This window comes from Kogia breviceps, chromosome X (assembly GCF_026419965.1).
Source record: "Kogia breviceps isolate mKogBre1 chromosome X, mKogBre1 haplotype 1, whole genome shotgun sequence".
In the NCBI taxonomy this organism is placed as follows: Eukaryota; Metazoa; Chordata; class Mammalia; order Artiodactyla; family Physeteridae; genus Kogia; species Kogia breviceps.
This window is the reverse complement of record NC_081330.1, coordinates 72,814,598-72,827,914: the sequence shown is the minus strand read 5'-3', so window position 1 is coordinate 72,827,914 and position 13,317 is coordinate 72,814,598. Positions and strand designations below refer to the sequence as shown.

The 13,317-nt window shown below is 34.8% G+C and overlaps 1 protein-coding gene across 1 annotated transcript in view; it reads right to left on the bottom strand.

The window, feature by feature from the left end:
- The window catches only part of TEX11 (testis expressed 11), a 376,012-nt gene that overhangs the window by 15,516 nt on the left and 347,179 nt on the right, over positions 1-13,317 (bottom strand). Inside the window, exons 27-29 of the mRNA XM_059050388.2 lie at positions 7,558-7,707; positions 6,183-6,291; positions 5,116-5,236 (exon numbers count right to left, since the gene is read on the bottom strand). Of these exons, the coding sequence (XP_058906371.1) occupies positions 5,116-5,236; positions 6,183-6,291; positions 7,558-7,707 (380 nt within the window). The remainder of the gene's footprint in view (positions 1-5,115; positions 5,237-6,182; positions 6,292-7,557; positions 7,708-13,317) is intronic.

The following is a 13,317-nucleotide window of genomic DNA, read 5'->3' as shown; positions in this document are numbered from 1 at the left end:
GTGACAAAATTCAATACTCATTTATCAAACTCTCAGAAAAAAGGAATAGTGGGAACTTCCTCAACTTGATAAAGAGCTTCTACAAAAATCCTACAGCTAACATTATACTTAATGGTGAAAGACTGAATGTTTTCCCCCTAAGAGAGTGAACAAGACAAGAATATCCACTCTCATTACTCTTAACTAACATGGTGCTGAAAGTTCTAGTGTGCACAGTAAGGCAAGAAAAGGAAAGAGAAGGCATATAGATTGGAAAGGAAGAAATAAAACTGTCCCCTATTTGCAGATGACATGGTTGTTTACATAGGAAATCCTAAGGAATCTTCAAAGAAAATTCCTGAAATGAGTGAGTTCAGCAAGGTTGTGGGATACAAAATAAACACAGAAATATCAACTGCATTTCTTCATACTAGAAATTAACACAGGACACCACTTACAATCACTCAAAAAAAAAAAACAACAACCCACAGCACTTAGATATAAATCTAACAATACATGTACAGGATTTGTATGCTGAAAACTACATAATACTGATGAAAGAAATAAAACATCTAAATAAATGAAGAGACATACCCTGTTCATGGATTGGAAGATTCAATATAATAAAGATGTCAATTCTTTTTTTAAATTGAGATACAGTGTACTAGGTTCGATGGACTCCTCACCCAAAATTCATGTCCTTCCTGGTACTTCACCATGTGACCATATTTGGAAATAGGGTCACTGCAGATGTAACTAAGTTGAGATCATACTGAAGTAGAGTGGACCCTTAATCCAATAATGGCTGTGCACTTATAAGAAAAAGAGAAAGACAGAGGGAGAATGCCATGTGGTGACAGAGACCAGAGTTATGAATCTATAAGCCAAGGAATACCAAGGTTTGCCAACAACCACAAAAAGACAGGAAGAGGCAAAGAAGGATCCTCCCATAGAGCCTTCAGAAAGAGTATGGCCTACTGACACCTTGATTTCAGACTTCTAGCCTCCAGAACTGTGAGAGAATAAATTTCTCTTGTTATATAAGTCACCCAGTTTGTGCTAATTTGTTATCACAGTTCTAGGAAACATATACAGTTTAATGCAATTCCTATCAAAATCCCAGGAGGAATTTTTGTAGATTTAGACAAGATTATTCTAAAATATATATAGAAAGGCAAAGGAACTAGACAGCTAATAACAATAAAGTGGGTACAATCACTCTACTTGCTTTTAAAACTTATAGTGTAGCTATAGTAATCAGGTACTGGCAGAGGGATTGACACATAGGGAAAATAGAGAACCCAGTAAGAGACTCACACAAATATGCCCAACTGATTTTTTGTCAAAAGTACAAAAGCAATTTAACGGAGGAAAGACAGCCTTGTCAACAAATGGTGCTAGAGCAACTGGATATCACAGCAAAAATGAACCTCAACCTAAATTTCACATCTCATACAAAAATTAACTTAAAATGTATTATAACTTAAATGTAAATATAAAACTATAAAATTTTTAAAAAGAGGAGAAAATCTTTGGGATATAGGGCTAGGCAAAAAGTGTACTAGATACCAACTTGAGCCTCTCCTTTGAACTGAAATTCCTAGCAAGAGCAGGTAAATAAGACATGTGTTCTGGTGGAAAGAGCCCTGGAACTGAGGTCAGACGGTTCTAGTTCTGATTTTTGTTCATTAGCCATATGAACTTAGGCAAATTGGTAACTTGACTTTTTTGAATCTTAAAAATTTCCTCATTTGTATATCAAGGATAATACCAGCATTGCCTACTTCACAGAATTACTGGGGGGTGGGCTGTCAAATGAAATAATGGATATAAGAATGCTTTGTAAAATGTAAAGTATGATAGTGTGGGCCTGAGGTTTTATATTTGTGCAATAGCCATTTTGCCACTGTATGGAGGCACTTGATAAAGGTTATCTGCTTAATAAATAATGAATGAGTGACTGGGTCATCAGAAAAGTCAAATAAGGGCAAATTTTTTTCCAAGTATTGAAAATAAAAGGGATACATAGCACATTCAATCAAACAGTAAAAAGCAACATATACTATTGTAAAGAGTCAAGAGGGCTATTAAATTAATCTCTGTATAGAAAAGCTAACTATCTCATCATGTCTCAGGGAATTAGCAATAATGGATGGGAGGCTGGTCAAAAAAGTAAAAAAAAATATTAGCCTCTCTAACAGGCAACCCAAGATTCGGAGAGATGGAACAGTAATACATTAAATAGAATAAAAGTGGCAAAAACAAAATGCTCAGAGCAGTTTTGGCCTTATATAGCGACTATGGAAATTGATCAATTTGAATTTATAGTACAATTTAATTTTAGTTTGTATTTGTTACTATGGCAAACACATCTGAAGGTCCAGATGAGGCTCATGGCTTAGAAATTTAATTTTCTCTTCTTCCCAAAAGAAAGTTAAGATGAGGGGAAAAAAAGATGTATATATCTCCAAAATGTTCAATTCCGAAGTTTTTTTTTTTAACTTAAATTTACACAGGCCATAATTACATAGCTCCAGAATTCTGGGTTTCTGTAAGATGATGCTAGTTTGTACCAGGTTGTCACCCTGCTATATTGTTCCACCATCTGTTGTGGTTTGCAGACGTTTGTATATGAAGAAGCAGTTGGGCAAGTCAGGAGCCTTGGATATTAACATGGACTTGAATAATGACTTTTGTGTGACTTTTTAAAAAAACTTAATTAATTTATTTTTGGCTGTGTTGGGTCTTCGTTTCTGTGCGAGGGCTTTCTCTAGTTGTGGCAAGTGGGGGTCACTCTTCATTGCGGTGCGCAGGCCTCTCACTATCGCAGCCTCTCTTGTTGTGGAGCACAGGCTCCAAACGCGCAGGCTCAGTAGTTGTGGCTCACAGGCCTAGTTGCTCCACGGCATGTGGGATCTTCCCAGACCAGGGCTCGAACCCATGCCCCCTGCATTGGCAGGCAGATTCTCAACCACTGTGCCATCAGGGAAGCCCTTTTTGTGTGACTTTAAGCAAGCCATTTGACCTTCTTAATATTTTATAGCTCCCTTATAATAACAATACTACCTTATCTGTGTATGAGTTGTTAAAGTTCACAACACATATTATTATTTTAATTGATCCTTAAAACCTCAGTGTGGGAGTCAGAAAGGGTACTATTTCCATTTTACAAATGAGAAAACTGAAGTCAAACAGCAGAGGAGGAATATCCATTTGCAAAAACAAACAAATGAGAAACCATTTAGACCCTTACCTCATACACCATAAACAAAAATTAACTCAAAATGAATCACAGACCTATATGTAAGAAATAAAAGTATAAAAGCTACAAGAAAATATAGAAGAAAATCTTTGTAAATTTGGAATAGGCAAAGACTTCTTATCATGACTAAAAACATGACCCATAAAAGAAAAAATAATAAATTGTCTTCATCAAAATTCAGAATATTTGCTTTTTATTTTATTTTATTATTATTTTTTTATTATTTATTTATTTATTTATTTATTTATTTTTTGCTTACGCGGGCCTCTCACTGCTGTGGCCTCTCCCGTCGCGGAGCACAGGCTCCGGACGCGCAGGCCCAGCGGCCACGGCTCACGGGCCCAGCCGCTCCGCGGCACGCGGGATCCTCCCGGACCGGGGCACGAACCCGCGTTCCCTGCATCAGCAGGCGGACTCCCAACCGCTGCGCCACGAGGGAAGCCCAGAATATTTGCTTTTTAAATGCTGCCATTAAGAAAATGAAAAGACAAGCCAGAGACTGGGAGAAAATATTTACAAATAGTATATTTGATAAAGGATTTGTATCTAGAATACATAAAGAACACATAACTTACCGAGAATCCAATTTTTAAAATGGAAAAATAATTGAATAGATATCTTTCCAAAAAAGATAAACAAATGGTCAATAAGCACATGAAAAAATGATCAATAGTGTTAGCTATCAAGGAAATTCAAATCAAAACCACAATGAGCTACCATTACATACCCACTAGGATGGCTATAATAAAAAAAAATGGACAATAACAAGTGTTAATAAGGACGTGGAGAAGTTGGAACCCTCATACACTGTTGGTAGGAATGTAAAAGGTGCAGCAACTTTGGAAAACATCGCAGTTCTTCAAAAAGTCAAATATAGTGTGTTACCATATGACCCATTAATTCATGTACTCAAGAAAATTGAAAACAAACCTTTGAAAACAAAGACTTAGACACAACTGTTCATAGCAGCATTATTTGTAATAGCCAAAAAGTGGAAACAAAATATTTATCAACTAGTGAGTGGATAAACAAAATGTGACATACTAATTCAACAGACTATAAAAATATTCTATTTATTCAGCAATAAAAAGGAATGAAAGTGATACATGCTATAGCATGGGTGAACCTCAAAAACAGTAAGCTAAACTGAAAGAAACCAGACACAAGAGGTCACAAGTATGATTCCATTTATATGAAGTGTCTAGAATTAGAAAATCTAGAGATAGAAAGCAGATCAGTGGTTTCCTGGGCCTGAAAATGGGAGCAGGGAATGACTGCAAATGGGCAATGGGAAAATTTTGGGGGTAATGAAAATATTCTAAAACTGGATTATGGTGACAGTGCATAACCATACATTTACTAAAAATCACTGAATTATATAGATATAATGGGTGAATATTATGGTATATAAATTACATCTTAATAAAGCTAATTTAAAAATTACTGAATAAACCTGCACTGAAAAGAAAAAAAAGCAGCAGAGGAGGGACTAAAACACAGGTCTTCATTGTTCCTTCTACTCTATTACCTGTCTCAGAAGTGGCAGGAATGATAATGCACTTTTTCAAAGGGTTAGTCTCATCACAGGGAAATAATAATTCTACCAGGTTTTGAAAATACAAAGTAATTCAAAATGCCAGATGGTACTGCTACTTTGACCTAATCCATAGTATACTTGTATTAGAAATTTTCTACTTTTAACTATTTACATTTCACAGACCCAGGGAAATTTTACAGTGTGTAACCACATTTTAATACAAATTTATTTACATTAAAACTCATATCAAAAAGCATTATTCTATATAATTTCTAATACATAAGATAATTTAGTTCTTTAAAATTAGCTTAAAGTTTAATATCATTGTTTGACTTACAATGTGGCTAATAAAGCTCAGAGCATCTTCAAAATAGCCCCAAATTTCTTCCAGGGGACAGAGTTCTTCATTCGGCACCCCATCTGGCACTAAGAGGTTAACCAAGCTGTGCACACATTTGCTGAAAATCAAAAAGAGAAAACTCATCCCATAAGGAAAGAAATCATTGACTTCATGGCTAAGATAAGTAAAATCTGGATCTCATCCCAGACTAAGAGCTTCAAAACACTTCTGTTCTTCCTTCAATTTTATCTGGCCTCCAAGCTCAGAAGACAGATTTTTGAAGATATAAAGGGGGCTGACCAATCCTTCCTTTTATTATGCCTACGGTTGTCTTTCACTTTTTTTTAGTTTCCTGAACTAAGGAGTTGTGTCTGTTTACTATATTTTATGAGCTGGTTTAATCTACAGATACTTTAAAGCATCTCATTACATCCTAAAATGCAGAAGGGAATTGGGATTTAAATCGGGAGTAATTCCAGGAGAGCTCTCTCATGTCTCAGAAAAGGAAGACTGTAATGAAGTTTTCCAGAGAAAAATCACACAATATCTATCTTTCCCCCATGTTTAGGCATAGAGAACATAAAATATTCAATAAATACTATTTTATATTATGTACAGCACTTATTGGTCCTTAAAGAAAGGTGCTTAGAAAAATATATATGAGGCAAATGTAGCAAAATGTTAACATCTGTTAAATTTGAGTGGTGGATACACTGGTGTTTGTTATATTAATCTCTGCACTTTTCTGTATATTTGGCATATTCAGTAATGAAAGAAAGAAAGGTACTTCATTAGTAATTTTATTATATACACAGACCCACACAAAGAAGCAACTTTCTCCCTCTTTTCTCCTTTGGGAAAACCAGACTCCTTTACCTTGCCTCGGTCTATCACACAACTCTAAATATGGAGCTATTCTGAGGGCCTTTTAGTCCAGGAATTACAGGAGTGGCCCAATCATCTTTTGAGTCAGTTGAGTATGATTGATGACTTATGTGGGACATTGACTATAGCACTTTTGGCTATCAAAAACTAGGATTCAGTGTTGAATTATATTTACTAACCTGTATCTCAAAACATCAATTGATTCTTTCTTTTTGTAGAGAAATAAAGCCTTTTTCAAGGCCTTTAGAGCGATAGAAGGATAGTGTGCAGGCATTTCCATTGCTAATGCTACAGGAAGGGAAGCAAAAAGATTGTGAATACCATATCTCATCCATCACAGTTTTCATCCCACATTACAACTGACTTTCTCTAATGAAACTGACCTGAGACAGATGAAAACAAACAAACAAACACAAAAACCCAAAAACGAATTTTATAAAACAATGAATCCATGGTGGCTTTCAGAGATAGCTTCTACTTTCTGGGCAGAGTAACATGGTAGGATCACCAGGTTATATTTTTTCTTCAGCAAACATCAACAGAGAACCAACTGTTTCTGTGAGCCTGCACATAGTCATACAAGTGAAGCAATAATCTTAGGAACCAAAGTGAAGGAGGGGCACACTAAGAAGGAAACAGAAAGCAGGTAAGTAAAAGGGTACTAATCAAAAACAGATTTATACTAAATATACTGTTTCTGCCTAATATTAAAAACAGGAAACACTTGACATAAGAGTAAGTATCAGAGATAAAACCCCTAAAACTTCTAGGCGCATTTACCAGGCCTCTAGAGTTGGAGTTCCATTATACAAGGAACAGTGGTCACCATCATGTGTCTATTAAGTATATGCCACCAGCTCCACGTCCCTAGAAATTCTGTCTTGGCAAGACAAGGAAAGGCAAATGTGACTCTTGTGCACTTGGTGTTACCTAATACCTTTATTAGCCACACACAGGTTCCTGAGGAGGGTGAAAGATATAAAGGGAACATAATGAGGCCATTTCTTGCAGTATATCCCCATAGAGGCTCTGAGCCCCCCAATACTATTTATAGCCCAATGACAAATTTGAGGTTGGCAATTGTGTTAAAAATATCACCAATATTTCTCTGTACACTTTCATAAATGGCTAAGAGTGTATCACTTTTGATTAGTGAAGCAGCTGATTGTCTATTTCTAACTAGCTGAGAAAAACTAACTTTCTGAAATTTGAGCTACCTCTATTTTGTAGTTATATTATTCGATTCTACACATAAAATAAATATGAGCAACTATTATGGGCAATGCACTTTGCTAGGGTTTATAAGTACAAAAAATACAAGTAATTATTACTCATGACCCTAAAGAGCTTATAATTTCATAGAAAGAAAAAGATAAATGCACAAACAATTATAATACAAAATAGTTTGAGAATGCCATGAGAGAAGAAGAAACAAAGTGCTATGAGGATACACTGCTTCCCACCTGGAGGAAAGAGAGAAGAGAGAGAAGAAAGAAAAAAGTAGTACGATTTAAATGGGTACCAGCCTTCCAAAAACATAAATATAGCTCTTACATGCGATTGTTTCCAATGTTTTACTTTCTAAATGAGGCAGTTCCCACACTGATTCCAGGAAGCTGTCCAGTAATGGGTCATTCATTTTGACTTTAACTTCAAACTCATACAGCAGAAGCAATGCCTCACATGGATCACCTGAGAAGTCCCCTAAGAAAGAGGCAAAAATGCAACATTCTCTGCGATTACATTTTATCATTCTCTTCTATTCTAATCTCTCTTCTGGGGAGATTTTCCTATTGAGGAAAATTAATTTTACTTATAATTTGAAGGTTATCCCAGCTCCTGTAGACAGATCTTTTACATTTTAAAATCTATAAACTCACCAATACTTTCACACCCTGAAATGCATTCACTAGAGTTGTCTACATTTCCTGAAATTATTACCATGATATTCCCAAATAGCCTGGAAAAATCTTGTTGCTATCTAATTCAAATACGTTTACCTGCCTTACTTTAATGACTGAGTTAACCAGAAAATACAGTGCAATATAAACCAACTGTGGCTTTATTTTAAACAAAGTAATGGAAAGTTTCCAAACTGCTTCATTTAGTCAGTCAACAATATTTCTTGGTTATCGCCATGGGCAGAATCTTGTATCAGGTGGCATCTACCATACTATGTGAGATGGTTTCCAATCACCCTTGTTAGACTGAACGTTTTCAAAAGTTTGGAGGTATAGCATACATACAATAAACTGAGTGAAGTACATTAATCTTAAACAAACAGGGTGATGAATTTTTATATATGTTCAAACCCATATAAACACTACCCAGATCACGATATAGAACACTTCCAACACTTGTGCTCCTTTCCAGTCAATACCACCTTTGCAGAGTTAACAACTATTTTGACTTCTATCACTATTGATGGGTATTTTTTGTTATTGAACTTCAGTGATAGCATGTAGAACTATAATCAACTTTTGAATATTGACCTGTATACTGTGACTTGCTTAACTCATTTATTAGTTCACATAACTTTTTTGTAGATTCTTTGGATTTTCTATATAGAGAATCATGTGTCCTCTGCAACTACAGATAGTTTTATTTGATCTTTTTTACTCTATATGTCTTTTCCCACCCTTTTGCTTGCCTTATTGCATTGGCTAGGACCACCAGGATGATGATGACCAGGAGTGGTGAGAGTAGACATCCTTGACTTGTTTATGTCCTTAGAGGGAAAGCATTCAGTCTTTCATCATTAAAAATGACATTAGCTGTAGGTTTCAGTTTTGTGGATGGACTTTATCAGCTTGAGGAACTTCCCCACTATTCCTGTTTAGCTGAGAGTTTCTATAATAAATGGATGTTGAGTCTTGTCACTTAATATGTTGATACGGTGAATTAAATGATTGAGTTTACAATGCTGAGCCCAGGATAAAACTTACTTGGTTATAATCTGTTATCCTTTTCATGTTTTACTAGATTTTAAACTATGAATTCAATGGGTATAGGACAATTGAGGTTATCTATTTCTTTTTGTGGGAACTTTGATAGTTTGACTTTCAAGGAATTTGTCAAGTTCATCTAACCCTTCAAATTAATGGGCATAAATTTCTTCAGAATATTCCCTTTTTATCTTTTTTTAATGTCTGTAGCATCTGTAGTGATGTCTATACTATCATTCTTGATATTGTTAATTTGTGTCTTGATCTGCCTGGCTAGAGTTTTCTCAACTGCACTGATCTTTTCAAACAATAACAACAATACAGCTTTTGGTTTCATCAATTTTTTTTTTCCAGTACGCGGGCCTCTCACTGTTGTGGCCTCTCCCATTGTGGAGCACAGGCTCCAGACGCACAGGCTCAGCGGCCATGGCTCACGGGCCCAGCCGCTCCACGTCATGTGGGATCTTCCAGGACCAGGGCACGAACCCATGTTCCCTGCATCAGCAGGCGGACTCTCAACCACTGCACCACCAGGGAAGCCCTGGTTTCATCAATTTTATCTATTATTTTCTGTTTTAAATCTTATTGACTTCTGCTCTTATATTATTCCTTTCATTCTGCTTCATTTGGTTCAATTTGCTAATTTTTTCCATAAGGTGGAGGCTTATTTAAGATCTTTCTTTTTCTAATAGAGGAATTTATTTCTACAAAGTTTTGTCTGAACACTGCTTTAGCTGTATCCTCCAAATTTTTACATGCTGTGTTTTCATTTACTTCCATTCAAACTATTTCTAATCTCCCTTGTGAATTTCTCTTCAACCCATTTGATTATTTAAAAGTATGTTTTTAGAATTGAAGTATAGTTGATTTACAATATTATATTGGTTTTGGGTATACAACATAGTGATTCAATATTTTTATAGCTTACACTCAGTTTAAAGTTATTACAAAACAATGGCTATATTTTGCTGTGCTGTACAATATATCCTTGTTGGTTATCTATTTTATACATAGTAGTTTGTATCTCTTAATCCCATACTCCTGTGCTGCCCCCTCCCCACTTCACTCTCCCCAGTGGCAACCACTAGTTTGTCCTCTGTATCTGTGAATCTGTTTCTGCTTTGTTATGTACATTGGTTTGTTTTATTTTTTAGATTCCACATATAAGGGATAACATAGAGTATTTGGCTTTCTCTGTCTTATTATTTCACTAAGGGTAATATTCTCTAAGTCCATCTAAGTTGTTGCAAATGGCAGAATTTCATTCTTTTTTATGGGTGAGTAATAATCCATTTTATATATTATACTACATCTTCTTTACCCATTCATCTATTGACAGATACTTAGGTTGCTTCCATATCTTGGTTATTGTAAATAATCCTGCATGTATCTTTTTGAATTATTGTCTTCTTTTTTTGTAGATATATACCCAGGAGGGAACTGCATGATCACATGGTAGTTCTATTTTTAGTTTTTTGAGGAACCTTATACTGTTTTTCATAGTGGCTGCACCAATTTACATTCCCACCAACAGTGTACAAGGGTTCCCTTTTCTCCACATCCCCACCAACATTTGTTATTTGTAGACATTCTAACAGGTGTGAGATGATATCTCATTGTGGTTTTGATTTGCATTTCTCTAATGATTAGTGATATTGAGCATCTTTTCATGTGCCTGTTAGCCATCTGTATGTCTTCTTGGGAAAAATGTCTATTTAGTACTTCTGCCCATTTTTAATTGGGTTGTTGGTTTTTTTCTTGATGCTGAGTTGTATGAGTTCTTTATATATTTTGGATATTAACCCCTTATTGATCATATCATTTGCAAATATTTTCTCCCATTCCATAGCTTGTCTCTTTGTTTTGTCAATGGTTTCCTTTGCTGTGCAAAAGTTTTTTTTGTTTAATTAGATCCCATTTGTTTATTTTTGCTTTTATTTCTTTTGCTGTAGGAGACAGATCCAAAAATATTGCTATGATTTATGTCAAAGAGTGCTCTGCCTATGTTCTCGTCTAGAAGTTTTATGGTTTTAGGTCTTACATTTAGGTCTTTAATCGATTTTTAGTTTATTTTTGTGTATGGTGTGAGGAAATGTTCTAATTTCATTCTTTTACATGTGGCTGTACAGTTTTCCCAGCACCACTTATTGAAGAGACTGTCTTTTCTCCATTGTATATTCTTGCCTCATTTGTCATAGATCAATTGACCGTAGGTGCATGGGTTTATTTCTGGGTTCTCTATTCTGTTCTGTTGATCTATGTGTCTATTTTTTTTTGCCAGTACCATGTTGTTTTGATTACAAATAAATGTGTTGTTTTGATTACAATAAATGTGTATTCTGGTGTTGGGTAGAGCATTCTATAAATATCCATTAGATCAAGTTGGTTGATAGTGTTATTTATGTCTTCTATACACTTGTTGGGTATCAGTAGCTTTGTAGTAGTCTGAAGTCAGGGAGCATGATATCCCAGCTTTGTTCTTTTTTCTCAAGATTGCTTTGGCAGTTCGGGGTCTCTTGTGGTTCCATAAAAACTTTAGGATTATTTGTTCAAGTTCTGTGAAAAACGGCATGGGTATTTTGATAAGGATTGCCTTAAGTCTGTAGATCACCTTGGGTAGTATGGACATTTTAAACAATATTAATTCTCCCAATCCAAGAACATGGGATATCTTTCCATTTCTTTGTATCATTTTCAAATTCCTTCATCAATGTTTTATAGTTTTCAGAGTATAGGTCTTTCACTTCCTTGGTTAAGTTTATTCCTAGGTATTTTATTCTTTTTGATGTGATTTTATTCATGATTGTTTTCTTGCTTTATCTTTCTGATAGTCCATTATTAGTGTATAGAAAAGCAACAGATTTCTGTATATTAATCTTGTATCTTGCAACTTTACTGAATTCATTTATTAGTTCTAATATTTTTTGGTGGAGACTTTAGGGTTTCTTATATATAGTATCATGTCATCTGGAAATACTGAGTTTTATTTCTTCCCTTCCAATTTGGATGCACTTTATTTCTTTTTCTTGTCTGATTGCAGTGGCTAGAACTTCCATTGCTATGTTAAATAGAAGTAGCAAGAGAGGGCATCCTTGTCTTCTTCCTGATCTCAGAGGAAAGACTTTCAGTATTTCACCATTGAGTATGATGGTAGCTGTGAGTTCGCCATACATGGCCTTTAATATGTTGATATATGATCCCTCTATATCAACTAGAAGTATGTTAATTTCCAAATATATATTTGGAAAAATATAACTGTAAAATATATTTTACATATATTTTGTAGATTTATCATTTAATTCCATTATGGTAAGAGAAAATACTTTGCATGATTTCAAAACTTTTAACTCTTTTCAGGTTTGTTTTATGGTTCAGAATATGGCCTATGTTGAATTCTCCACGTGCATTTGAAAATAAATGTGTATTCTGGTGGTGTTGGGTAGAGCATTCTATAAATGTCAATTAAATCAAGTTGGTTGATAGTGTTAGTTATGTCTTCTATATCCTTGTTGAGTATCTGTTGACTTATTCTATTGATTACTGTATTGGAATCTCCAACCATAGGGTGGATTTGTCTATTTCTCCTTTCAGTTCTATCAGTTTTTGTTTCATGTATTTTGAAGCTCTGTTGTTTCGTACATTACAAATTTAGGATAGTTATGTTGTCAAGTTTAATTGACCACTTTTTCATTATATCCCTTTTATCCTTAGTAATATTTGTTGTTTTAAAGTATCTTCTCTGATATTTATATAGCCAATCCAGCTTTCTTTGGATTAGTGTTTGCATAGTGTACCTTTTTCAATTCCTTTTATTTTTAACCTAGCTGTGTATTCATATATAAGTGGGTTTCTTATAGACAGCATGTAGTTGGGTGTTGATTTTTTAGTCAATCTGACATTCTTTATTTCTTTTCTTGATCTTTTAATTGGTGTGTTTAGACGAGGGGTGAGCAAACTACAATCTATGGGCTAGCTGCTTGTTTGGCAATAAAGTTTTCTGGGAACCCATTCATGTTAATTTGTTTAAATATTATCTATGTCTATTTTCCTGCCTATAATGGCAGAGTTGAGTAGTTGTGCCTGAGACCCTATGGCCTGTTAGCTGAAAATATATTTACTACTGGGTCTTTAAGAAACGTGTCCTGACCTCTGATTTAGACCATTTATATTTAATGCAATTATTGATATAGTTGGGTGTTCTTGAACTTTATTAAAATGAATTATACTCAGAACAATTAGAAGATCAAGAAGGAAATATGTCTTGAAAAACACTATAATCCAACTAGACCTACCAGACCTTTAGAGAACACTCAACAGCAGCAGAATAGACATTCTTCTCAAATGCATATAGAATATTCTCTAGAATTAA